General features: G+C 41.8%; 1 protein-coding gene across 1 annotated transcript in view; it reads right to left on the bottom strand.

The window, feature by feature from the left end:
• Window positions 1-27785, bottom strand: part of LOC310824747 (uncharacterized protein) — a gene marked incomplete at both ends in the record, with an annotated part of 97013 nt that overhangs the window by 11224 nt on the left and 58004 nt on the right. The window contains 10 exon segments of the mRNA XM_083698003.1: window positions 13613-13775; window positions 13979-14120; window positions 14123-14198; window positions 20865-21025; window positions 21226-21301; window positions 21424-21551; window positions 21873-22021; window positions 22089-22177; window positions 22650-22763; window positions 22897-22996. Of these exon segments, the coding sequence (XP_083554129.1) occupies window positions 13613-13775; window positions 13979-14120; window positions 14123-14198; window positions 20865-21025; window positions 21226-21301; window positions 21424-21551; window positions 21873-22021; window positions 22089-22177; window positions 22650-22763; window positions 22897-22996 (1198 nt within the window).

The raw sequence follows: 27785 nt of genomic DNA on the forward strand, positions 1-27785 counted from the left end.
CAGGTCCTCAGGTACTGGCCTTTTAACTATTCTGAAGATTCCAACAACACCTATCTACTTCGTGTTTCAAATGAATAGCACTGGGCAGAAGTCTGCACAGGGATGCTACAGACACATTAGCACACTGCAAAATACTGTCACCTATCTAACCATCTGTTCCAAAGCAACAGTAATATATACTGTAGGAGTCTGCAGTGCACAGGGGTTACACACTCATCAGTACCCTCTAAAATACTGTCACTATCATATTTCCTGTTCCACATGAATAGTACTATATAGGAGTCTGCAGAGGGGTTACCTTGTTGGGAAACACAGTGTTTATCTCCTGCAGCTTGGTCATGATGTGAGGGTTGGTTGCCAGATTGTAGGCCAGGAAGGACAGAGAGCTACTGGTGGTCTCATAGCCAGCAAAGATGAAAATCATCGCCTGTGACAAGATCTCATGATCGCTCAATCCTATGACGATGGAGAGAGTGGGAGAAATGGGGTGGTAGGTGTGAGAAAGGGACTTATTAGAGTGTTTCCACAGTGTATGTCAGTCTAATCAATGAAATCGATAGCTTCATTTATTAAGCACAAAATGATTTAGACTGAAAGCTATATGGGGGCAGTTTTACCGACTGTGAGGAACAGTGGGCTGAAGATGTCAAACTTGAGCATTTTCTTGATGTTGGTCATAAAGGGGTCAGAGGGGTTGTGGACTGAGTCGATGTCGACACTGAATGAAGTGCTGACGACCACATCCATACTGTATGGTCCAAAGACCCTGGAACACAACCACACAATCTTTGACCACCAGAACCACAACCACAAAATTAAAGGGGGAGTTCACTGAAATTACAAATTCACCTTATCTTCTCGGAGAGAAATACTCACTCTTTTAGTTCAATGGGCTCTTCGTTATCGGACGTCTTCTTCAGATTGCTGACCAAATTACCAGAGTGCTGCTTCATGATCCCGAACATCTGAGTTGGGAAGGATACATGGAAAAACATGATGATTGATACATGGATTAATATGTGCAAAACATGGGTTAATATCATGTTTGAAACAGGAATTATTTTAATATTTATATAGCCTGAGAATATACATTCATACAGGATACATTATGTATATAGTCAAGGAATAAGTGACTCCAAAGATGAACTATTATTCTATACTCTGTCATCTGACCACTGAACTTATCTAAGATAAGATTAAATATGCTTTATTGTCCCGGATAGAAATTTGTCTTGGACAATTAAAGTTGCTGCTTCACACAACAACAAACAACAATGAATGCACACTATACACATAGTACAAATCACATAAACACACACATACGTCAGAGTTGTTAGTCATTCATTTATTTGTGTTGTTGGAATGAATAAAAGAAGGAGAGGAGAGATGGGACTGTACCTCTTTGATCCGCCCACTGGTGAAGGAGGGAGACAGGACACTGCGGATCCGTCTCCATGTATCATCCTCAGCGATAAACACGGCGTCATACAGAGGCCCGTTGAGATAGAAATTCTAGAAAAATAATAATAATTATATACTGCAAGATTAACCTAATATTAATAATGCTATAATAACAAGGATATTATCTATTTAAGAAGCCCTTATGTTTTTTCCCCATACAACAACTTCAATTTAGCGTATTACCCTCCTGTTACTGAAAAGATGGTAGCATTCCTTGATGAGGATGGTTTAGATCATGGCTGTGTCCATGATACACAGGACGGGCTGACAGCCATCATAGATCCTACAGACCAGCAAAAACAAAGATAGTTAGATACACACTCACCCAACACTTTATTAGGAACACTATACTAATACTGGGTAGAGCCTCCCTTTGCTCTCAAAACAGCCTCAATTCTTTGTGACATTGATTCCTTTGAGATTCTGGTCCATGATGACATGATTGCATCACGCAATTCCTGTACATTTTTCAGGTGCACTTTCAAGATGTGAATCTCCCGTTCTGCCACATCCCAAAGGTGTTCTATTGGATTCAGGTCCGGTGACTGGGAAGGCCACTGAAGAACACTGAACTCATTGTCATGTTCATGAAACCAGTTTAAGATGACTTTTGCTTTGTGACATGGTGCATTATCATTCTGGAAGTAGCCATTAGAAGGTGGGTAAATTGTGGCCATGAAGGGATGCACATGGTCAGCAACAATACTTAAATAGGCTGTGGCATTCAAGCAAATATACCGTGGATAGAGACAGACAGACCCATCACAGATCCTGCACTCTTAGAAAAAAAGTGCTACCTAGAACCAAAAAGGGTTCTTCTTCCACTGTCCCTTTGAAGAAACCTTTTGGGTTCCATGTAGAACCCTTTCCACAAAAGGTTATACAGTACCGTGCGTAAGTAATGGGACAGTGAAGCATTTTTTCTTCTTTTTGGATTTGAAATAAAAACGTAGAGATTTATTTTTTGATGCCCGTGATGGGCCTAACCCAAAACTCAAAGAATATCTCGCTGTCCCTCTCCTTAAATATCATTCCCAACAAAGGACAAGGTGTGAGATACATTACAATAGCAAAGCAATTGACAAATGGTGAAAGCTGAAAAATCTGAAACATAGTCAAAACCTTAGGCTTGCCAAAATCAAGCACTGATGAGCTCAGCAATCGCAAATGGCTGAGGCTTTACTGCAAGATGCAAACCACTAGTTATCCTTAAAAAGGATAGTCAGGTTACAGTTTGCTAAGAAGTACCTAAAAAGCCTGCAGAGGTGTGGAAAAAAGTCTTGTGGACAGATAAGATGAATATTATCAGAGTGATTGCAAGAGGAAAGTTTGGAGAAAAAAGGATCTGCCCAAGGTTTACAGCATACCATCTCATCTGTGAAACATGGTGGAGGGGATGCTATGGTTTGGGCATGTATAGCTGCCACTAGAACTTGCTAACGTATCATAATTGATGATGTTACTGCTGACAGCAGCAGCAGAATGTATTCTGAAGTGTACAGAAATATCTTGTCTGGTCGAGTAAAAGCAATGCTTCCAAATTCATTGGATGGCGCTTCGTCATACAGTAAGACAATGACCCAAAACATACTGCCATTGGAACTAGGGAGATTTTCAGGGCGAAAAAGTGGAAAGTTCTTGACTGGCCATGTCAATCTTTGGATTTAAATCCTATTGAACATGCATTTCATTTTCTGATGGTAAGATTATGGGCAAAAAGACCTAAAAAACTGAAGATGGCTGGCCTGGCAGAATATCACCAGAGAAAATACCCAGCACCTGGTGGGGTCAATGGGTCCCAGACGGTTAGTGCATACAAAGTATTGTCGACCAAATACTAAATATGAGTGCATCATTTCGACCATGTATACCAATACTAGACAAAAGAAAAGAAAAGAATCTAGCAAAAGCAAACTATGTTCTGACAGGGTTTGACTCATCTAATACGACATCAGATCTGGATAGGTTCCTTGATTTCCTCTGAAAGGTGACATAGGCATGAAAACATGTACACAACATCAAGAAGAAACCATTGATTAAAGCCAAATCAATTGACAGAGGCATGGCAGAAAATGTGTGTTGTCTCTTTAAAAGAAATGTTAAAAATCTCTTTGTTTTCCCTGAATGAAACAAAGCACAGGTGTTTAAGAGGCCAGCCCCACCCCTGATTACAATGATCCACACATGGAGACAGCCAAAGCAACATAGATCAATAAGACATCCCACATGTCACACCAGAATGTGTGTTGGCAAGAGTGTGCCCTTATAGCCAGGATCCACTCTCTGGTCACATCTCCCTGATGTTGGTTATGAAGAACTTTATCAAACGTTTGGATTTGAAATTAAACAATTACTACAAGGTTAAAGTAGAGATTCTCAGCTTTTATTTGATGGTATTTGTATACACATTCGTTTCACCATTTAGAAATTACCCCACTTTTTATGCATAATCCCCCTATTTCAGTGTACCCAAAAGTAATGGGACAGACTTATCAAATGTCCAAATGAAGCAGTCATGTTTAGTATTTAGTGGACAATCCACTAGTATTTAGTGGACAATAACTGCCTGAAGTCTGCAACCCACTAACCTCACCAGACGCTGGGCATCTTCTTTGGTGATGCTCTGCTAGGCCTGTACTGCAGCCATCTTTAGTTGTTGTTTGTTTTGAGGTCTTTTTGCCTAAATTCTTATCATTAGGGAAATGTAATGCATGTTCAATTGAATTTTAATCTGAAGATTGACTTGGCCAATCAAGATCTTTCCACTAGTTGCTATGGCAGTGTTTTGGGTCATTGTTTTATTGTATGGTGTGGCTCCATCCAATGCATTTGGAGGCATTTGCTTGCACTCAAGCAGACAAGATGTTTCTGTGCACTTCAGAATACATTCTGCTGCTGCCGTCAGCAGGTACAATCATCAATTAAGACAAGTTAGCAAGTTCTAATGGCAACTATACATGCCCACACCTAACACCCCCTGCACCATGTTTCACAGATGAGGTGGTATGCTGTAAATCTTGGGCAGATCCTTTTTTCTCCAAACTTTTGTCACTCTAGTCCATGATAATATTCATCTTATCTGTCCACAATACCTTTTACGAGACCTCTGCAGGCTTTTTAGGTACTCTTTTTTAGCAAACTGTGACCATCCTTTTTGATGATAACTAGTGGTTTTTGATGTGTGAGAAAACGTGTTCTTTATTTGAAGAGAAGACAAACTACTTCTTACTTTTAGCTATTTATTTACATGTCAGAATTCTAGGCTTGTACAAGGACCACTTTTGGCGATGAAAATCACAGTCAGCAAGCTGTTAATCTGTAACCAACCCTCCAAAAATGGATGCATTCAAACAGTCAAACAAAGTATTTACAGTATACAAAATGATTGTGATTGGCTATTTGGTTGGGGAGGAACCATGGTTTAGACTTGGCATCCCTTGTTGTTCACGGGCTGATCACACCATTCATCCCAGCTGCGGAGTCAGCACTCTGTAAGAGATAAGACACCTACTCTGGTATGTCCTCCCTAGCCTATCCTCCCTAGCCTGGTACTATTCCACTATAGCTCTTTGTGTAAGCGTGTGTTGCAACATCTTTCTTGATGACCTGGCTTAACCTCTCCATGTATTAATTCAACGTACTATGGGACTAATGCTTGATCCATCGCTCATTTGTCAACAGGCCATCACATTAGTAAATTTAGCACACTGCAGTAATGTATTTTTATTATAGCAATAATAAACTGTTTTTATAAAAATAATTTCTATCAGATGATAAATGTGTCTTCCTCTTAGTTATAAACAAACCTGAATTAAATGCATAGGTCTATGTATGTATGGATGGATGGATGTATGTACTCATTGGAACAGCTGGAAGACTTTCTCTGCATCCCCGAAAAAACACATGTACGCAAGCACACACGCACGCACGCACGCACGCACGCACACACACACACACACACACACACACACACAGGCATGTTTAAGATATGCGTAACCCATGTTTATTAGTTGACTTAGTTGTGGGGTTAGTTTAGATACAGCGCACGATGCAACAAACAGGTACAATATCAGCACACCTCAGCATTGCTACACCCACGTGCTACCACAGGGAACTGGTACCCGCATAGTTAGATATGGTGCTGGTCCCACACCAGAGAGAACTGGTATGTTCCAGATCATTATACGAGGTAACTAGCTAGTAAATTATTAATTACTAGAAAGTGCTCAGTAGTCCTAGGGCTACAAACACAAGCTGACCAACCCTCCTGCAAACAGGGTGCTAATATTTCTCAATATTACCTTGTCAAAGCTAGCCAAGGTTCTCAGCTGTCCGGAAACAACAAGTAACTTAGTTAGCCGTCCGTCCCAAGTGCTAGCTGTAGCCTACACATGTGACCTTGCAAGTTCTAATAATAACCTGAGGAATTATCGTCGAGCTAGGGTTCAACAATAACAAAGAATTGAGAGCTCACAGGTTAGCCTGCTAGCTCAGAGAGTTAACAGGTGCTCAGAAGGTGAAAATCGTCGTTGAGCTGAACCGTAAGATTCTATCAGAGACAATCTAACGCCCCGTGAGAATCATAGGCTGAGGTGTAGCCAGCTACAACAATACAACTACAGTACACTTTTCAACCAAATGCCCCATGAGAATCATGGGCTGAGGTGTAGCCAGCTACAACAACACAACTACAGTACACTTTTCAAACTAACGCCCCATGAGAATCATAGGCTGAGGTGTACCCAGCTACAACAACACAACTACAGTACACTTCAGACAGTCAGAGAGTGAAGAGTGGAAAGGATGAAATGGCGCGCTTGTAGCATCCCTTTATTGGGACAGGTGATAGGCGTTGCTATCACTTGCAAGTGTGTACGAGGTGTGATTATGTGAATCAAGATGTAAATACAGTGCTCTCGGAAAGTATTCATACCCCTTCACTTTTTCCACATTTTGTGATGTTACAGCCTTTTTCCTCATCAATCTACACACAATACCCCATAATGACAAAGCAAAAACAGGTTTTTAGAAATTGTTGCTAATTTATTCAAAATAAAAAACTGAAATATCACCTTTACATACGTATTCAGACCCTTTACGTTTTTTGTTGAAGCACCTTATTGCGTATTGTGTGTAGATTAATGAGGAAAAAAAATAATTTCATCTATTTTTGAATAAGGCTGTAACATAACATAATACGGAAAAAGTGAAGGGGTCTGAATACTTTCAGAATGCACTGTATGTGCCTGTTATAGTCCCATTGTGTGATTGGTGTGTGTACTGATTTCTGGCACAGGCCTTAACTGATCCAACAAGTTCACCAATCATCAATGGTGTGATATGAAGTTGATGGATTTTAATGTTACATGCTACACCAGTGTGTGTCTAAAGTGTTGACATTGCGCGGCTGCTGCAGCAGCAACGCAAAATGATTCTTGGAGTGCTTGGAAATGGTATCAATGCTTTTTGGACGCTTAAAAACATATTCAATTAGTTTCATAGTATGGTAAAGTAATAGAAACATAGATTATAGAAATACATACAATAGTGGTACCTGTATGAAAAACAAAGTGATTGTCCTCGTTTATATTTGGAGGTAGAGGACAAACCCCAACTCTAAGATATTCAGACTTGACAAGACAGAATCCATGTACAGAATCCATAAATTAGAAGTTCCTTGCAGAAACAGATTGGGAGGCTATTTCTTCTGCATCCACACGTGAAACTGGTCACGTTTCTGGTGTAAGAGTAAATACTGCCATCTAGGGTTTAGAGATGGTTAACAGGAAATGGATACATTATTTTACGGATGTACTTTAGGCCTACGTTTGAGTAATTTAGCAGAAGCTCTTATCCAGAGCGACTTAAAATAAATAGCTACATTCATCTTCAGCTACATACATCACGGTCATCACAAGTAAGACTTTCTATAATAATAAATGCCACAAGCAGTCACAGTGGTAGAGAAAGGAAGTCAATTTAATTTAATGTTCAACTTAATTTATTGAACTTAAGACAACTATATAACTTGATTTGCTATGTATCCCTAAATAGCGGCCAATTGTGTTGAGGTTTCCAGGCTAACGGTGTCGGCATGTGCAGTCCCCTGTCTTATCTCTGCACCCCCACACGCTCTCAGCCAGGGCCACATCAACAAGGCTTTTGACAGAAAGGCTCGTCCCCTGGTTTGCCTGATTGTGTACCAGCTGAGCCATCAGAGGAGTCGCTCTCAACGAGAACATGAGGGTTGGGGCATATCTGGAGCCATCGTTCATCTGAAATTAAAAAAGTAACATCAGAGGGGAGTGCAAGGTGAGACAAGAATTGGACAAATTCAACTGAGAGTTGAAGGTCATGGACTAAATGCTATAGTAAACTAGCAACAATCACCTTCATCTACTTAGTCTATAGGTTCTCTACCATCTCTCTAATCGTCACCATGCTCACCTTCTTCAATGTCTCCCTCTCCTGTTCTAGCTTCTCTTTTTCCAGACTCTGTTTCGCTCTTTCTTCAGCCACCATCACCAGGGCCTCTCTCCTCTTGATGGCCTCTATCTCTTTCTCCATCTGTTTCTTATCCTTTTTAAATGTCTCCTTCTCCTTCCACATCTTGAGCATTTCTCGCTCCACATCCTGCCCGTCTCTTTTGATTTTCATCCACTCCTTCTTTATCATTTGCAACTCTGCTCCGACCTTCTCTGTCTTTCTAAGCATCTCTATTGAGGTCTCCTTTTCCTGCTCTAGCGTCTCCTTTTCCTGGCTCAGTTTAAGTCTTTCTTCGGCCTCCATCACCAGGGCCTCTCTCCTCTTGACTGCCTCCATTTCTTTTTCCATCTGTTTCTTGGCCTTGAGAAATGTCTCCTTCTCCTTCCACATCCCGAGCATTTCTTGCTCCACCTTCTGCCCGTCTCTTTTGATTTTCATCCACTCCTTCTTTATCATTTGCAACTCTGCTCCGACCTTCTCTGTCTTTCTAAGCATCTCCTTTGAGGTCTCCTTCTCCTGCTCTTCCTTCTCTTTTTCCTTGCTCAGTTTAAGTCTTTCTTCGGCCTCCATCACCAGGGCCTCTCTCCTCTTGACTGCCACCATATTTTTCTCCATCTCTTTCTCCATCTGTTTCTTGGCCTTGAGAAATGTCTCCTTCTCCTTCCACATCCTGAGCATTTCTTGCTCCACCTTCTGCCCGTCTCTTTGGATTTTCACGCTCTCCTTCCTCATCATATTTAACTCTGCCTCTGCCTTCTCAGCCTTTCTAAGTATCTCCTTTGAGGACTCCTTCTCTTTCTCAATCTCCATCATGAGGATCTTGATCCCACTGTCCATCTCCTCCCTCTCCCTATTGAACTCATTCCTGTCCTCCTGCAGTCTTTCTGCCTTTCTGGCCAGGATCTCCTCCTCCCTCTGCCTAACTTTCTGGTCCCTTCTCTTTTGTTTCTCATATTCCTCTATCTTTTTCTCAAACTCTGCCTTCTCTGTCTTAATCCTCTCATGCTCCTTCCTGATATCCTCAATACTCATATATATTTTCACCTCCATTGTTTTTATGCACCTACAGTAGATAGAACACAAACAAAAATTATTGAAATAATCTCCACACACCCATACTATAATGCAACAGGAATGTCAGAAAGATTCCCCAAATGAGAATGGGATAACAATCTTTGAGTTTGCCCTCCTGAATCAGTCAACAAATACCAATACACCGATTGGCAGCAAAGAAATGTTATTATCTATAATGTGTGTTCGGCTGGCGTCATAATGGGTTTGGAATGACTATCATGGTAATTCACTGCCTAACAACTCTTATCAGCGTTCGATGCAATGGTTCGAAGTGACTTGGTCCTGTCAGAGGCCTATGTTAGAGTCAGCAAAAGCTTCCAGTGTGGGTTGGCTGGCTATGTTTGTTGACACGCCTTGAAATATAGCCTACAATTGTGGCCAACAGGTCAAATATCAGTGGCCATATAATGGGCACATTTTATTAACTGGAATCGGCCTGGTACAGGTAGGAGCCTATAGGCTAATAAGCAGAAGACCTCGGCAAAATTAAAATAGCCCTAATTCAATTCATGGGTTAGGTCTGGGTTAGTTCATTTAGGTCTCTCATAATAATAATAAAAAATATATTTTATTTGGAATGTGTTTTTCATTTGTAGCTGACAATTTCAAAGCCTGTGCAGTTGAGTGCAATAGACACACGAACAAAAACACAAACAAAACACTAACAACAACAAGAGGACAGGACCTAAAGGAAGGCCTTTCTAAAGATGTGAGTTTTTAGGCATATAGAAATATCCAACGCTGAATTCGATTTAATGGGAATATCATCTCCTAGTGACAGATATCTCTCAGTGACATTTTTACGCGTCCCTTGTCCAAATGCTGTAAAGGTAGTCGGCCTATGCCGTCTCAAGTATTTACAAATACAAGTGTTATAAAACTATACTATATGTCAACTATACTACATCTCTGGCCTACATTAGCCTACCTCAGTCAGTAGGCTGTGTATAAGCGCCGAATCTTCCGGTTATAATCTCTTTATATCTCACTCTGGTAATACTGATTGCACAGGTTCAGGTTGCGTCTTAGCTCGTTATGCCACTGAACTAAAAGTTCAAGAACTTTGTGTATTATTGCAGAACATTCTCAATTCTGTGTACATATCAACGTCATAATGATACCAATAGCAACGCATTTTGGGTGGAATCCTAACTCCAAATCCGCGCGCGTAAATCTTGCATTCATGTCAATGGGAAATTGATTCGATTTACACGCGGATCGGATTCCACTGCAATACACATTTAAGTTTAAGTTCATTTGAATTTATAGTGCATTTTACCCACAATATACGGCTTACACAAAAGTAGCCTACAAGACAAATACAACATTTGAAAAAACATATTGCATAGAATCAAATTTGGGGATATACAGGTTTTTTTTCTTTATAAAGTACATTACAAACATAAAGTCTCATAAAGTACATTACAAATACGAAACAATTATTAGTCATATTTTTTATTAGTAATAATAATAAGTATTTTATATTTAATACAAAATAGATTAAATGGTGAAATTGGTGTGTATAAATATATAAAACTTGACTCATAATCCGTATAGTGCTGTTTTTGGAGTAATTACTAATTACTAGTAATTACTAGTGTGTGCGGACTGAGCTCCCTGTCCCGTCTTTCTGCTGTGGGGCAGCGGAGCACTCTTGCCCCATCGTTGCGAGGGGAACAACGTGAGCGTGTTTGGCGTAAGCAGGAAAAACCTCACGCAAATTATATTGGGTATGAATTCTGCCTAGCAACAGGTGGCGAAAAACTATTAAACGCTAATGTCGTTAACGTGGTCTGACATGACAGGAAATAATCATAAAGCAATTCAGTTCATCTACTGTACGTCTATCGCTAATGCTAGCTAGCTAAAGTTTTCACAATGAATCGTGTAGATTATTTGTTGACCATGCGGTTTAGTACATTGCCTTTGGAAGAGAAGTTGGAGATAAAACGTTTAGGGCCAACAGGAATGGTTTGACAAAAAGAGATGGCTAACCGCTACCACCTCGAAACATGCGCTGTTCTGTTTCCCATGTATGATTTTTGGTGGAGACTATTTGGGCATCGGCTGGATTCAAAGACATTATACATCTGTCAGAACAGAACAGACACCAGCGACTGAACGGCCTTGACATGATTTCCATTGAAAATGCATTGATCCAGGGACAGATGGATTTCAACAGTAAAGTCATCGAGAGGTTTGCTGAAGCAACGAACCGCCGCGCTACTTTCCTATTCAAGTGAGCAGGTCTGTTTGGACATGTATGACAAATGGACAATGCGCCGTTCACTGTAGACTATATTGCTTTTGTTTTGTAGTCATTTTAAACGTTATACTACCTGTGATATAAAGTGGAGGACTAAATGTTACGTATAGGCCTAATATCTAGACAGTTGATGGGCACACTTGTTACTTGTCGCTTTCAGAACCCTGGACTGGGCTCGGGCTGTATATTCATATAGTTCCGTTAATTAGCCTAGCCTACTTTCCGTGATTTAATGTGACTTTTGTAGTGTGTTATAGCCTCTGCACTGATGATATTTATTTCACATTTAAAATAATACAATTGATAAAACCTGATTAAACTTTCCTACAAGTTAACGATGTGCCGAATGCTTGTATTTTGATTAAACATGCAAGTTATTGAAGACACGTGTCTGTCTCATCTTTTTACTTTGTTGCAGTATAGGCGTTCTGTGTCGCGCTGAAGCGTATGAAGTGTATTCAGTTATGGGGTTTACTGTACATACTTTTTCTCTGCACTGTTCCTGCTGCAGAGGATGCGTAAACGATTTTCCCATGTTGTTTTTTGGTTGTGGTCTGTGTTTATACATTTAGGCTATTAGTTGTATCCTACTTTTCAGTTTTACAAGTCAAATCTTATGACAGATGAGATGGCACTTCAACCGATAAAATGCAGGTACATTTTGACTACTGCTGCACTACGATACCCATAGATAGACCCAATACATTGGTAACTGCACTACTTATACAGCTCATATACTGCTTATACTGTTCATACTGCATTCTATATTTATTCTGCTTATAATGTTACTGTTAATACATATATTGCTTATACTGCACTACTTATACTGCTCATATACTGCTTATACTGCTCATATACTGCTTATACTGCACTACTTATACTGCTCATATATTGCTTATACTGCTCTACCTGTATATATTGTTCACATTGCACTTTTCTGCTTTTTTGCACTTCTGGTTAGACGCTAACTGCATTTCGTTGTCTCTGTACTTGTACTCTGCACAATGACAATAAAGTTGAATCTAATCTAACACCTATTTATTGTCATGTTTTGATGGCATGTTGTTCATTCTCATGTTATGATTTAGTTTGTGATTATACACACGTTTTTAGCGTGATGATAGAGACCCACTACCAGACGAGTACAAAACATGCACAAGTCACATGCAAATCCCTGCCCTGCAGACGACAGACAACAACTGTCTCTGTACAACTAGTCCTGGACCTCCACTATTAGACAGATACAAAGAGAGCAGCATACAGTAGCAGCAGAGCCCAGAGGCAAGGCGAGGCAAGGCAAGGCAAGGCAAGGCAAGTTTATTTATATAGCACATTTCATACACAGAGGCAATTCAAAGTGCTTTACGTAAAATAGATAAAAAGGAAACAGCATGAAAAATTTTTTTTGAATAAAAACGCATAAAAGACATAAAAAAATAATAAAAGTCACAGTGCATTTTAGGGTCACAGTGCAATTATTAGCGCCAATTTAGTTTCAATTTAAGGCAAAAGCGAAGCCCTTTTTTTTTTTAAGCCCATTTTTGAAAGTAGCCAGTGTTGGGGCTGATCCTAGATCTATGTGTAACATAATAACTGAGAGACCTGCAGCAGGGCAGGTCCTCATCACTGGCTGTCTGCTTTGAGCTGGTTGTTGTTGGACTCCTGGCAGCGGAACAGCAGCTTGAGTTTGATGGGCCGTATGGGCATCAGAGTGTTCTGTAGGTCCATCTCAATGGGGATCTGGTGAGAGTTGACACACAGTTAAAGTATGAAGGAACGAGTAAAACAGATGTCAGCGTTACACTATGAATGTTACCTAATACAGTGTCACTGTTACGTTCGGGTAGCATTGCACTATAAATTCAAATAAACTCAAACTCCTGGACAACCTCTCTTGGGTCGACATACATTAAAATGGCCCTATGAAGTCTCGAGGGAGTTTTGCAGAAATACAAATAGCTTTTTTTTAAATCTCACACTTCCATCATTTAGTAGGTAGCCTATACTGAGGATGATTGGCGCCTAGTACTGAAAAATGCAATCTGGGAAATTAAATGGGGAGTACATACTCATGCAGTACGCAAGTACAGAATTGTAGTATGGGGGTTCAAACCCGGGTCTCCCATGTGGAAGACACAAACGCTACTATTAAGCCAAGAGGACATCCTCAAGGTCTGAGGGCGACACTTCAGTTTACATGTCTCAGGCAGGGCTACCTCATCACCCGAGTGTGATTCCAAAATCACCTCTGCTACATATAGAAACGCAACAAAGTCATAGGTACAAAATTATATTTACAATCATTGTATCATTATTTTGTCTCACCTCTGTCTCTTTGCAGACGGTGAAGTTGAACCTCTGTAGAATCTCCACCATCGCCAGTTTCATCAATACCAGAGCGAATCGCATCCCGATACAGTTCCGTGGGCCCAACCCGAACGGCATGTAGGTGTATGGGTCGATGCTCTCCTTGTTCTCCTTACTGAACCTACACACGGAGAGTTCAGAGGAGGAGGGGTTAAAGAACATATCAATTAAATCACAGTAATATGATGGTTATACATGGTTGAAGAAACCTGTTTGTGTTTGGTCGTCGCATTTAGGTTTGTTTTATGGTTGTTTGTGGAACACTGCTCTTATCGTTGCTGTTGTGATTGATATTGTGGTTGTGGTTAAGATGTGGCCCATTACCTCTCTGGTTTGAACTCCTCTGGGTCTTCCCACACATCGGGGTCACGGTGCAAGGTCCAGATGGGTATCATGATGACCATACCCTTGGGGATGGTGATGCCGCAGATCTCAACAGATTTCTTGGCGACTCTTTCAAGTCGATGGGGTACGACCTGAGAGACTCGTTGATAACGCTGTCTAGATAGTCCATCTGCATCAGAGCCTCGTACTGGATAGGAGCCTGCACAGGGATATTACACTCACATGAGCACTAGTGATTGGTCGTTCACGTAGCCGTAGCCCAGAACTAACTCTTTTTCGTCGCAAATCTGAAGAGCTGTTAGTTTTTTGTGTTTTTTTGCGGGGAAATGAACACAGTACTATACTTATTCTAATCTGCATAGCCTAATTTCATGACACCCGCATACAGAACGCCATTACTTTCAATGTACATGTGTAATAGTGTCTTGCTTTTTTGTTATACATGAATAAACAAAAAAATCGCTAAATAATGTTATCTTGATAGTTAGAAGAAAATACATTTAGATTCCACTGAACAATGTAAATGATAGATGTACACAAGGATCAATCAGAAGTCAAAATGCCACTAAACTGGGCTGCTTTTAGTGGATTGACTGCTTGGAATACTGAATGTGCTATAGTCTATTATTTCCTATCACAGTCGACAGACTACAAGAAAACTGTCAGGTGGTTCAAATGTGAATAACTTGGTATCCATTCCATTAACTGTGGCCGGGCAGCAACGAACAGCCCAGAGAACATTACCATGGTGCTTTTGAATATTAGGTCCCTATCTGGCAAAACCTTTATTGATCTTATCTCAGAGCGAAAGCTGCACTGTAATGTTTTTATCTGAAACCTGGCTAAACATGAATGCATGTCAGTCTATAAGAAGTGGGGAAAAATATATTTTCACTCTATTATTTATCTAGCCATGTCGCTGAGCAGATGAGAATTTCATGATGAATATGAATATGAATAGTACACCATCAACAGCTTCCTCCTGTGATAATGATTTAGCAACCAGCTTCAACACCAAACTAAGGGCAACTATCGACTCTGTAGCACCAGTCAAACTGAAAAAGGCTGTGGCCAAATTTAAAAGAATTTGCAGAAAGTCTGAGCGGACAAAAACTGCAGGTCCACCTTGATATTCTTCGAGAGCATCTTTCTGCTTTTAATAAGGCAATAAAAAAACGCCAAGACAGACGGGATCATTTCTCAAAATTGATAATGAATCATAACAACTCAAACAGTGCTCTTTTCAACGATTGACAGCCTTATAAATCCCACCCACAAGACACCTGGTGATCTGCTCTCCACCTACAAATGTGAGGAATTTGCAACATACTTCTGAGATAAGAGAACCAATATTAGGTGAGGAGGATCACTCAGGCAAGACCTGAAGATGTGTTTGATGACTTGTTACCCCACCTTCCACCACACGGAAGCACTATGAACTCTTTTGCAGTGGTCATACAGAAATGCTCAGCAAAGTGGGGGTCTGTTCATCTGCACCTAAAACTACCATGGTGAAACCCCTCCTGAAGAAAAGTAACTTAGACTCTTCAGTCCTTAGCGATTTTAGGCCAATCTCCAACCTTCCCTTTTTAAGCAAAAAAATAATAATTCTTGAAAAAAAGGTGTTCAAACTGTTAAATAATCTCCTTATTCCCATTTGACATGTTCCAATCTGGCTTTTGTGCCGATCATAGCACTGAGATAGCACTATGTTGTTAAGTTATTAACTAGGTTCTTAATGACCTTAGAATTAATTAATTAATGCTGATGCCAAAATGCTCTTTGTCCTTGTCCTGGTCAAACTGTCTGCACACTTAAAGACACTACTTACAGTAACACTAAGCACCAGGCAAAAAAACAAGGTGTCACCATTGACTCAGATCTTAATTTTGAAACCCATATCAAGAATGTGACTAAAACATATTTGTATCACTTAAAGAAGAGTAAGTAAGTTTGCCGGAAATCTGCCATCGTGGAGAAATTCTGTCTGAAGTTTTCCAAACAACAACATCCTCCCTAATAATAATATATCCCCCCGAAATGAACTTGCAGTGTTGGACATTAGCTGTTGTTTTTCTGCATGCGCACACGATTGGGAGAGGCAGCCACCAGAGAAAGGTCAGTCTACTCCCCTAGAACACCCCTGGCACTCACAACATGTTTATATGCAAACCGAATGTCAGGTAGGACACTGCATTTTAAAAAGCGTGTTTTCCGAACCAAAACAGCGTTCGTAAATGAAATATTTATTCATAAGGGATTTATTATAAGGGATCTTGTTCCCTGATCGCTACCGATTAAAGATAGTCATTACAACCGTTAGGAAGCTTTTAGAAAGCTTGAATATTACATGGACCTTTACAGAACACAGCTGTAAAGGTGCAACCTTTCCTCTCCCAGGCTGACACTGAGAGACGAATGCATGCTTGTATTACTAGCAGCCTTGATTACTGTAACACTCTCCTGTCTGGTCGACCAAAGAAAGCTCTTGGCAAATGATACAAAATGCAGCAGCACGAGTCAGATGGAGAGCACATATCACACAAGTCTCTGCACTGATTACCTGTTAGTTTTATAATTTATTTTAAGATGATTGCATTAGTTTAGAAATCACTCTATGGTCATGCACACCACTGCATGTCAGACATGCTTTTAAGGTATATACCCTGTAGATCCCTCAGGTCCTCAGGTACTGGCCTTTTAAGTATTCTGAAGATTCCAACAACACCTATCTACTTCCTGTTTCAAATGAATAATACTGGGCAGAAGTCTGCACAGGGATGCTACAGACACATTAGCACACTGCAAAATACTGTCACCTATCTAACCATCTGTAGGAGTCTGCAGTGCACAGGGGTTACACACTCATCAGTACCCTCTAAAACACTGTCACTATCATATTTCCTGTTCCACATGAATAGTACTATATAGGAGTCTGCAGAGGGGTTACCTTGTTGGGAAACACAGTGTCTATCTCCTCCTGCAGCTTGGTCATGATGTGAGGGTTGGTTGCCAGATTGTAGGCCAGGAAGGACAGAGAGCTACTGGTGGTCTCATAGCCAGCAAAGATGAACATCATTGCCTGGGACAAGATCTCATGGTCACTCAATCCTATGATGATGGAGAGAGGGGGAGAATGAGAGGGAGGAGAGGGAGAGTGGGAGAAATGGGGTGGTAGGTGTGAGAAAGGGACGAAGTAGAGTATTTCCACGGTGTGTTTGTAGGTATAGGTGTTTGAGGCAGGTGTGTGTGTGTGTGTGTGTGTGTGTGTGTGTGTGTGTGTGTGTGTGTGTGTGTGTGTGTGTTTAAGGCAGGCACCTTTACTCTGCTCCTCTCCCTTTGAGTTGCTGTCTTTCTGTGAGTCTATCATCAGCTGCAGGAAATCTACCCGACTCTGGAAGCAGGCTTACGTCAGATCAAAATCACATGAGAACTACCAGATGCTACCAAATCTCTACAATTGTATTACACAATACTGGCTGAAGATCGTATATTTGATCAGTTATATTTACATACCTTCCTGGTGCTAGCCACGCGATTGGACTTGATCTTCTGAAAGACAGCGTAGAAGAAATCTGTGACCGAGGCAGGGAATAGGGATACCTCCATGTTTGCCATAACAGGACCCATGAAGGGGAAGAATGCTGGACGGACAGGAAATGCCACGGTTACAAACAGGAACAGGAAATACCATGATACGTGACTCCAATCCTATTCAATGCACAGCCCTGTCCAGAAACAACTCCTAGGCTCTATCCCTAGACACTTCTGTATCCAGTCCACTCAGATCTCCAAGTGTCCAGCATTTAGGAACTAGAGGTTGGTTCTGGACAGGGCCCATGTGTTTGTCAAATGAGTAGAGCGCAAACCATTGGCAGTGTGGTTTATGTCAGTCTAATCAATAAAATCGATAGCTTCATTTATTAAGCACAAAATGACTGAAAGTTATATGGGGGCAGTTGTACCGACTGTGAGGAACAGTGGGCTGAAGATGTCAAACTTGAGCATTTTCTTGATGTTGGTCACAAAGAGGTCGGAGGGGTTGTGGAGGGAGTCGATGTCGACACTGAATGAAGTACTGACGACCACATCCATACTGTATGGTCCAAAGAACCTGGAACACAACCACACAATCTCTGACCACCAGAATCACAACCACAAAATTAAAGGGGGAGTTCACTGAAATTACAAATTCACCTTATCGTCTCGGAGATAAATACTCACTCCTTTAGTTCAATGGGCTCATCGTTATCAGCCGTCTTCTTCAGATTGCTGACCAAGTTACCAGAGTGCTGCTTCATGATCCTGAGCATCTGAGTTGGGAAGGATACATGGAAAAATATCATGATTGATACGTGGATTAATATGTGCAAAACATATATTAATATCATGTTTGAAACAGGAATTATTTTAATGTTTATATAGCCTGAGAATATACATCCATACAGGATACATTATGTATATAGTCAAAAAATAAGTGACTCCAAAGATGAACTATTATTCTATACTCTGTCATCTGACCACTGAACTTATCGAAGATAAGATCAAATATACTTTATTGTCCCGAATGAAAATTTGTCTTGGATTAATTAATTAAAGTTGCTGCTTCACACAACAACAAACAACAATGAATACACACTATACACATAGTACAAATCACACACACACTCTCACACACACACACACACACACACACACGCGCGCGCGCGCGCGTCAGAGTTGTCTGTCATTCATTTATTTGTGTTGTATAAAGGAATGAATGAAAGAAGGAGAGGAGAGATGGGACTGTACCTCTTTGATCCGCCCACTGGTGAAGGAGGGAGACAGGACACTGCGGATCCGTCTCCATGCATCATCCTCAGCGATAAACACGGCGTCATACAGAGGCCCGTTGAGATAGATATACTAGAAAAATAATAATAATTATAAACTGCAAGATTAACCTACTATTAATAATGCTATAATAACAATGATATTATCTATTTAAGGAGCCCTTATGTTTTTTTCCCCATACAACAACTTCAATTTTGGGTCTGTTCATCTGCACCTAAAACTACCATGGTGAAACCCCTCCTGAAGAAAAGTAACTTAGACTCTTCAGTCCTTAGCGATTTTAGGCCAATCTCCAACCTTCCCTTTTTAAGCAAAAAAATAATAATTCTTGAAAAAAAGGTGTTCAAACTGTTAAATAATCTCCTTATTCCCATTTGACATGTTCCAATCTGGCTTTTGTGCCGATCATAGCACTGAGATAGCACTATGTTGTTAAGTTATTAACTAGGTTCTTAATGACCTTAGAATTAATTAATTAATGCTGATGCCAAAATGCTCTTTGTCCTTGTCCTGCTGGACCTGAGTGCAGCTTTTGATACTGTGGACCATGATATCCTTATTGATAGACTTGAGAAGTGGGTTGGCCTCTCTGGTCCAGTTCTTAACTGGTGTAGGACCAACCTAACTGGCCATTTTGTTTCCCATTGGTGACCACACCTGTGGGGTTCCTCAAAGTTGAATTTTATGGCCTGTACTCCTCGTCAGTGTCATCAGGAAGCACAATATTAATTACTGCAGTTACGAAGATGACACCCAGCTGTACATTTCTGTATCACCCAACAATTTCAGTTTGATTGATTTCCTGGTGAAATATGGATGTCACAGAACTTCATACAGCTCAACCAAGATAAGACAGAGGTACTAGTCATTCGAGCAAAAGCCGAAAGAGAGAAACTGTCTGCACACTTAAAGACACTACTTACAGTAACACTAAGCACCAGGCAAAAAAACAAGGTGTCACCATTGACTCAGATCTTAATTTTGAAACCCATATCAAGAATGTGACTAAAACATATTTGTATCACTTAAAGAAGAGTAAGTAAGTTTGTCGGAAATCTGCCATCGTGGAGAAATTCTGTCTGAAGTTGTCCAAACAACAACATCCTCCCTAATAATAATATATCCCCCCGAAATGAACTTGCAGTGTTGGACATTAGCTGTTGTGTTTCTGCATGCGCACACGATTGGGAGAGGCAGCCACCAGAGAAAGGTCAGTCTACTCCCCTAGAACACCCCTGGCACTAACAACATGTTTATATGCAAACCGAATGTCAGGTAGGACACTGCATTTTAAAAAGCGTGTTTTCCGAACCAAAACAGCGTTCGTAAATGAAATATTTATTCATAAGGGATTTATTATAAGGGATCTTGTTCCCTGATCGCTACCGATTAAAGATAGTCATTACAACCGTTAGGAAGCTTTTAGAAAGCTTGAATATTACATGGACCTTTACAGAACACAGCTGTAAAGGTGCAACCTTTCCTCTCCCAGGCTGACACTGAGAGACGAATGCATGCTTGTATTACTAGCAGCCTTGATTACTGTAACACTCTCCTGTCTGGTCGACCAAAGAAAGCTCTTGGCAAATGATACAAAATGCAGCAGCACGTGTCAGATGGAGAGCACATATCACACAAGTCTCTCCACTGATTACCTGTTAGTTTTATAATTTATTTTAAGATAATTGTATTAGTTTAGAAATCACTCTATGGTCATGCACACCACTGCATGTCAGACATGCTTTTAAGGTATATACCCTGTAGATCCCTCAGGTCCTCAGGTACTGGCCTTTTAACTATTCTGAAGATTCCAACAACACCTATCTACTTCCTGTTTCAAATGAATAATACTGGGCAGAAGTCTGCACAGGGATGCTACAGACACATTAGCACACTGCAAAATACTGTCACCTATCTAACCATCTGTAGAAGTCAGGGGTTACACACTCATCAGTACCCTCTAAAACACTGTCACTATCATATTTCCTGTTCCACATGAATAGTACTATATAGGAGTCTGCAGAGGGGTTACCTTGTTGGGAAACACAGTGTCTATCTCCTCCTGCAGCTTGGTCATGATGTGAGGGTTGGTTGCCAGATTGTAGGCCAGGAAGGACAGAGAGCTACTGGTGGTCTCATAGCCAGCAAAGATGAACATCATTGCCTGGGATAAGATCTCATGGTCACTCAATCCTATGATGATGGGAGAAATGGGGTGATAGGTGTGAGAAAGGGACGAAGTAGAGTATTTCCACGGTGTGTTTGTAGGTATAGGTGTTAGAGGCAGGTACTGTATGTGTGTGTGTTAGATGCTAGTATACAGTGTGTATGTGTGTGTGTGTGTGTGTGTGTGTGTGTGTGTGTGTGTGTGTGTGTGTGTTTAAGGCAGGCACCTTTACTCTGCTCCTCTCCCTTTGAGTTGCTGTCTTTCTGTGAGTCTATCATCAGCTGCAGGAAATCTACCCGACTCTGGAAGCAGGCTTACGTCAGATCAAAATCACATGAGAACTACCAGATGCTACCAAATCTCTACAATTGTATTACACAATACTGGCTGAAGATCGTATATTTGATCAGTTATATTTACATACCTTCCTGGTGCTAGCCACGCGATTGGACTTGATCTTCTGAAAGACAGCGTAGAAGAAATCTGTGACCGAGGCAGGGAATAGGGATACCTCCATGTTTGCCATAACAGGACCCATGAAGGGGAAGAATGCTGGACGGACAGGAAATGCCACGGTTACAAACAGGAACAGGAAATACCATGATACGTGACTCCAATCCTATTCAATGCACAGCCCTGTCCAGAAACAACTCCTAGGCTCTATCCCTAGACACTTCTGTATCCAGTCCACTCAGATCTCCAAGTGTCCAGCATTTAGGAACTAGAGGTTGGTTCTGGACAGGGCCCATGTGTTTGTCAAATGAGTAGAGCGCAAACCATTGGCAGTGTGGTTTATGTCAGTCTAATCAATAAAATCGATAGCTTCATTTATTAAGCACAAAATGACTGAAAGCTATATGGGGGCAGTTGTACCGACTGTGAGGAACAGTGGGCTGAAGATGTCAAACTTGAGCATTTTCTTGATGTTGGTCACAAAGAGGTCGGAGGGGTTGTGGAGGGAGTCGATGTCGACACTGAATGAAGTACTGACGACCACATCCATACTGTATGGTCCAAAGAACCTGGAACACAACCACACAATCTCTGAAATTACAAATTCACCTTATCGTCTCGGAGATAAATACTCACTCCTTTAGTTCAATGGGCTCATCGTTATCAGCCGTCTTCTTCAGATTGCTGACCAAGTTACCAGAGTGCTGCTTCATGATCCTGAGCATCTGAGTTGGGAAGGATACATGGAAAAATATCATGATTGATACGTGGATTAATATGTGCAAAACATATATTAATATCATGTTTGAAACAGGAATTATTTTAATGTTTATATAGCCTGAGAATATACATCCATACAGGATACATTATGTATATAGTCAAAAAATAAGTGACTCCAAAGATGAACTATTATTCTATACTCTGTCATCTGACCACTGAACTTATCGAAGATAAGATCAAATATACTTTATTGTCCCGGATGAAAATTTGTCTTGGATTAATTAATTAAAGTTGCTGCTTCACACAACAACAAACAACAATGAATACACACTATACACATAGTACAAATCACACACACACTCTCACACACACACACACACACACACACGCGCGCGCGCGTCAGAGTTGTCTGTCATTCATTTATTTGTGTTGTATAAAGGAATGAATGAAAGAAGGAGAGGAGAGATGGGACTGTACCTCTTTGATCCGCCCACTGGTGAAGGAGGGAGACAGGACACTGCGGATCCGTCTCCATGCATCATCCTCAGCGATAAACACGGCGTCATACAGAGGCCCGTTGAGATAGATATACTAGAAAAATAATAATAATTATAAACTGCAAGATTAACCTACTATTAATAATGCTATAATAACAATGATATTATCTATTTAAGGAGCCCTTATGTTTTTTTCCCCATACAACAACTTCAATTTAGCGTATTACCCTCCTGTTAGTGAAAAGGGAGTTGCATTCCTTGATGAGGATGGTTTTGATCATGGCTGTGTCCATGATACACAGGATGGGCTGACGGCCATCATAGATCCTACAGACCAGCAAAAACAAAGATAGCCTCAATTCTTCGTGGCATTGATTCCACAAGATGTTGGAAACATTCCTTTGAGATTCTGGTCCATGATGACATGATTGCATCACTCAATTCCTGCAGATTTTTCAGGTTCACTTTCAAGATGTGAATCTCCCGTTCTACCACATCCCAAAGGTGTTCTATTGGATTCAGATCCTGGGAAGGCCACTGAAGAACACTGAACTCATTGTCATGTTCATGAAACCAGTTTAAGACAACTTTTGCTTTGTGACATTATCATGCTGACATTATCATACTGGAAGTAGCCATTAGAAGATGGGTCAATTGTGGCCATGAAGGGATGCACATGGTCAGCAACAATACTCAAATAGGCTGTGGCATTCAAGCGAATATACCGTAGATAGAGACAGACAGACCCATCACAGATCCTGCACTCTTAGAAAAAAAGTGATACCTAGAACCAAAAAGGGTTCTTCTTCCACTCTCCCTTTGAAGAAACCTTTTGGGTTCCATGTAGAACCCTTTTCCACAGAAGGTTATACAGTACCGTGCGAAAGTAATGGGACAGTGAAGCATTTTTTCTTCTTTTTGGAGTTGAAATGAGAACGTAGAGATTCTCATCTTTTATTTGATGTTATTTGTGTACATATTGGTTTATCATTCAGAAATTACAACACTTTTATGCATAATCCCCCTATTTCAGGCTACACAAAAGTGATGGGACAATTGGCTTGACAGGTGTGTTCGTCAGGTGTGTTCCGTCACATAATTTGTGCAGTCTGCTATTGGTGTCTTGTCAACATGAGGACCAAAGAGATGTTATTGAAAGTCAGGGAAGCCATTATGATGCTGAAATATCAGAAAAAAATGAAACATTAAAACCTTAAACCTACCAACATCAACAGTTTGGAACTTCATTAAAAGGAAAGAAAGCACTGGTGAGCTAAGAAATCGCAAATGGCAAGGAAGACTTCCAGTGGATAACCAAAGAATGCTCACCATAATAAAAAAAACAAAAAAAAACAACAACTGCCCCATAGATTAGGAACACTCTCCAGGAGGTAGGCGTCAATGAGTCAGAGACTACCATCCGCAGAAGACTTCACCAGCAGAACTACAGAGGCTACACTGCAAGGTGCAAACCACTACTCAGCCACAAAAACAGGCTGGCCAGGTTACGGTTTGCTAAAAAGTACCTAAAAGAGCCTGCAGAGTTCTGGAAAAACATGTACCGGAGAAAGTGTGGAGAAAAAAAGGAACTGCCCAATATTCACAGCATACCACATCATCTGTGAAATATGGGGGAGGGGGTGTTATGCCTTGGGCATGTATGGCTTCCACTGGAACTGGCTCACGTCTCCTTTGATGAGGATGAATTCGGAAGTGTTCAGAAACATCTTGTCAGTCCAAGTACAAGTTAATTGCTCCAAACTCATTGGACGGCATTTCACCATACAGCAGGACAATGACCCAAAACATACTGCCATAGCAACTAGGAAATTATTCAGGGCCAAAAAGTGAATCCTATAGAATCCTATAGAACATGCATTTAATTTGCTGAAGAGGAGGACAAAACATCCTAAAAAAACAAACAACAATCGCTACAATATAGGTCTGGAAGGAAGTGGAAGCCTAAAGAGGCAGTGCAACAGGCACAGGCAGCCCTTAGCCATAGGGATATCATTGGGCAGGTTCAGCATGGACGTGGAGGTCTAGGGCTGTGTGCAGGAAAACCTGTGTGGAGTAAGGCAACAGCAGTAGAAAGGAGGAAACTGGTAGTGGAAGAAATACACAGACAGGAGGAGATGATAAGATGTACAAGGGCGGTGGCACAGGCAAAACAAGGCCAGTGGGTAAACTGGGAGAGTGTAGTGAAGAGAAGCTTGAAGTGGAAGGATTTGTGGAGCATGGAGGCAAGCAGAATTAAATTTATCGTAGGGGCTACTTATGACGTACTGCCATCTCCCCAAAATCTTAATCAATGGTTGGGTGAGGATGCTGCCTGCCCGTTATGTTCCAGCGTATGCACACTTAGGCATATAATGACTGGGTGTAGAATCAGTCTTTCTCAAGGGCGATACACGTGGCGTCACAATCAAGTGTTGAAATGTTTAGCTGCTGCAGTTGAGGGAAAACGGCTAGAAGTAAACTCGCTAGCTAGTAGTGGCCAGCGGAAAGACATTGCATTTATAAGAGAGGGAGAGACTGGCGTAAGGAGGCCAGGGCGCAGCTGCGCGCAGGGACAGTTGCGAACTGGCGCAGATTGGAAGTTAAAGGTAGATTTAATTGAACAGCTAATCGTACCGGCTGAAATTGCTAGCACTAATTTGCGGCCGGACATGCTGCTGTGGTCTGAAGCACAGAAGCTAGTTTATATTATCGAACTCACGGTCCCTTGGGAAGACCGGGTTGACGAGGCTTATGAACGAAAGAAAGCTAAATATGCAGAATTAGCGGCAGACGCGACACAGCGTGGGTGGACCGCTTTTGTTCGCCCAGTGGAAATTGGTTGTCGAGGATTTGTGGCCAAGACAACCTATGCACTGCTAACGGAGCTGGGTATTCGCGGACGAGAATTGAAACTGGCGATAAAGAATATGTCGGTAGCAGCGGAGAGCGCTAGCCAGTGGCTGTGGCTGAGGCGGAAGATCAGTAGCTGGGGTTCCCGTTAAAGGTAAGATGCAACAGCGACTTGACTAGAGCATGAGGTAGCATAGCTTGGCATTGTTTGGCTATATTAATGAGAAGGCATCGTGTCATATTGTGGTGGTGAGGGGTCTTGTACTGCCATTGTTTGGCTATATTTATGAGAGGATATCGTGTCATAGTGTGGTGGGGGGGGTTAGTACTGCTAGCCAGTGTAGGCTAGCCATGAAGTTGCACGGACACAAACATTCCCCCACAACATAAATAAAGGGCACACTCACCCCTCCTTTCCCTAATCCGGGACCGTATCCACCCGGGGGCTTCCCCACCTCTAACCCTTCCCTCTACCCTAAATTAGGGTTTGAATCCCTGCATCTACACTTATATAAAGACATAAACATAAACACATGCACACACTATTTAGGCCCCCACATACACCGTTCCCTTACCTTACAGAAAACATTTACCCTAGATAGGGCATCACACACACACACTGATGGGGTGGGTAGGCTGATAGGTTGGTTGTAGGGTTTAAGTTAAAGATAGTATTGAGGTAGTGGTGTTGAGGGGGGTGTTTCCAGGACGCTGGACTACACAGTTAAGCCTTCTCGAGGTGTCGTGGGCCTAACTTAACGAAACACCGGTGACAGAAGGTGCCCACTTGATAACCCCAATGACATGCTGCTTACCTCAGTTGGCTAGAGTAGGTAACCGGTGAATGGTACCACCTGAGGAATGACTCCGTAGACCTATGACGGCGTAGCCTGATGTTTGCTATGGTGTTGCATCGAATGGTGGATATATCACTCGCTTTGTTGGTTTGATTTGGCCTTCTACATCTGTTTTACCTTGGATCATGGCACAAGGGATTATAACATCTTGTCCTGTGTATTAATAAATGGCAGAGCATTACCAGAGAAGATACCCAGCGTCTGGTTGGGTCAATGGGTCACAGACTTTTGCACTTTTGCATACAAAGGATTGGGGACCAAATACTAAACATGAGTGCTTAATTTGGACATTTGCATAATGCAAAAGAAGAAAAAATGCTTGTCCCATTACTTACGCAGGGCACTGCAAATGGAACCCATAAGAGTTATTCAACCAAAGAATCCTTTTAGAACCCTTTTTTTCTTTATTTTTTTAATTACATTTTTGCCCTTTCAATGACATGGAGGGAAGACACAATCACTTCCGATTTGAATTCTGACGTGTCGTGGCTCCTCTTTATTCATGCAGTTTGAGACGTGCTCAGAGGCAATATAGGAGCCTCAACCAATGAGAATCCAGGATGTTGTCAAACATTGGCAACGCACAAGTTGTGTTTGGGACTGTAACAAGTCCGTGACACAGAGGCGGAGTCGAGGTACTGTTTTCTGGGAGTATCCCGTTTATTTTCATAAAATGTTAGTAATAATTCCAATGTTCGTAATAATTTCAATGTTCGTAACACAACGCCACTCGGCGACTTTCCAGTCGCCCTCCTTCTCCCTCGAACGCCGAGGCACACACATCTTAAACCATCTAGTCAACGAGGCTTCATTTGCAACAGGTGTGCAACGGAGCCTCGCCGACGTCACCCTGGCCACGGTCCTGTAGCTCCCTCTACAGGCCGAACGCTGCATGTCCCCCCACATACCCCCACCACCCGACACAGGCCGGGGACACGACGGCTGACAACCTACTCCCCCCCCCCCCTGCACGGGAGAGGAAGTCTGCCACGACCATCTGCGCCCCCGGTCTGTGCACGACCGAAAAGTTGAAGGCGAGATACCACCGGTGGAGCCACTGGAGGGGAGCATGGTCGGAGTAGAGGGTGAAAGCGCGACCCAGCAGATAGTAGCGGAGGGCGCCGACCGCCCACTTGATGGCCAGGCACTCCTTCTCCACAGTGCTGTACCGGCCCTCCCTCTCCGATAGTTTGCGGCTCAGGTACAGCACCGGCCGGTCAGCCCCCTCCACCCGCTGGGTCAGCACTGCTCCCAGGCCTCTATCCGACGCGTCCGTCTGTAGGGAGAAAGGGAGGTTAAAATCAGGCGCATACAGGACCGTTTCTCCACAAAGAGCTCCCTTAAGGGCCTCGAACGACCCCTGGCACTGGCCCGACCATTGGACCGGATCCGGGGCACCCTTCCGGGTG

The sequence above is a fragment of the Argentina silus genome (genome assembly GCF_951799395.1).
Source record: "Argentina silus genome assembly, contig: scaffold_75, whole genome shotgun sequence".
In the NCBI taxonomy this organism is placed as follows: domain Eukaryota; kingdom Metazoa; phylum Chordata; class Actinopteri; order Argentiniformes; family Argentinidae; genus Argentina; species Argentina silus.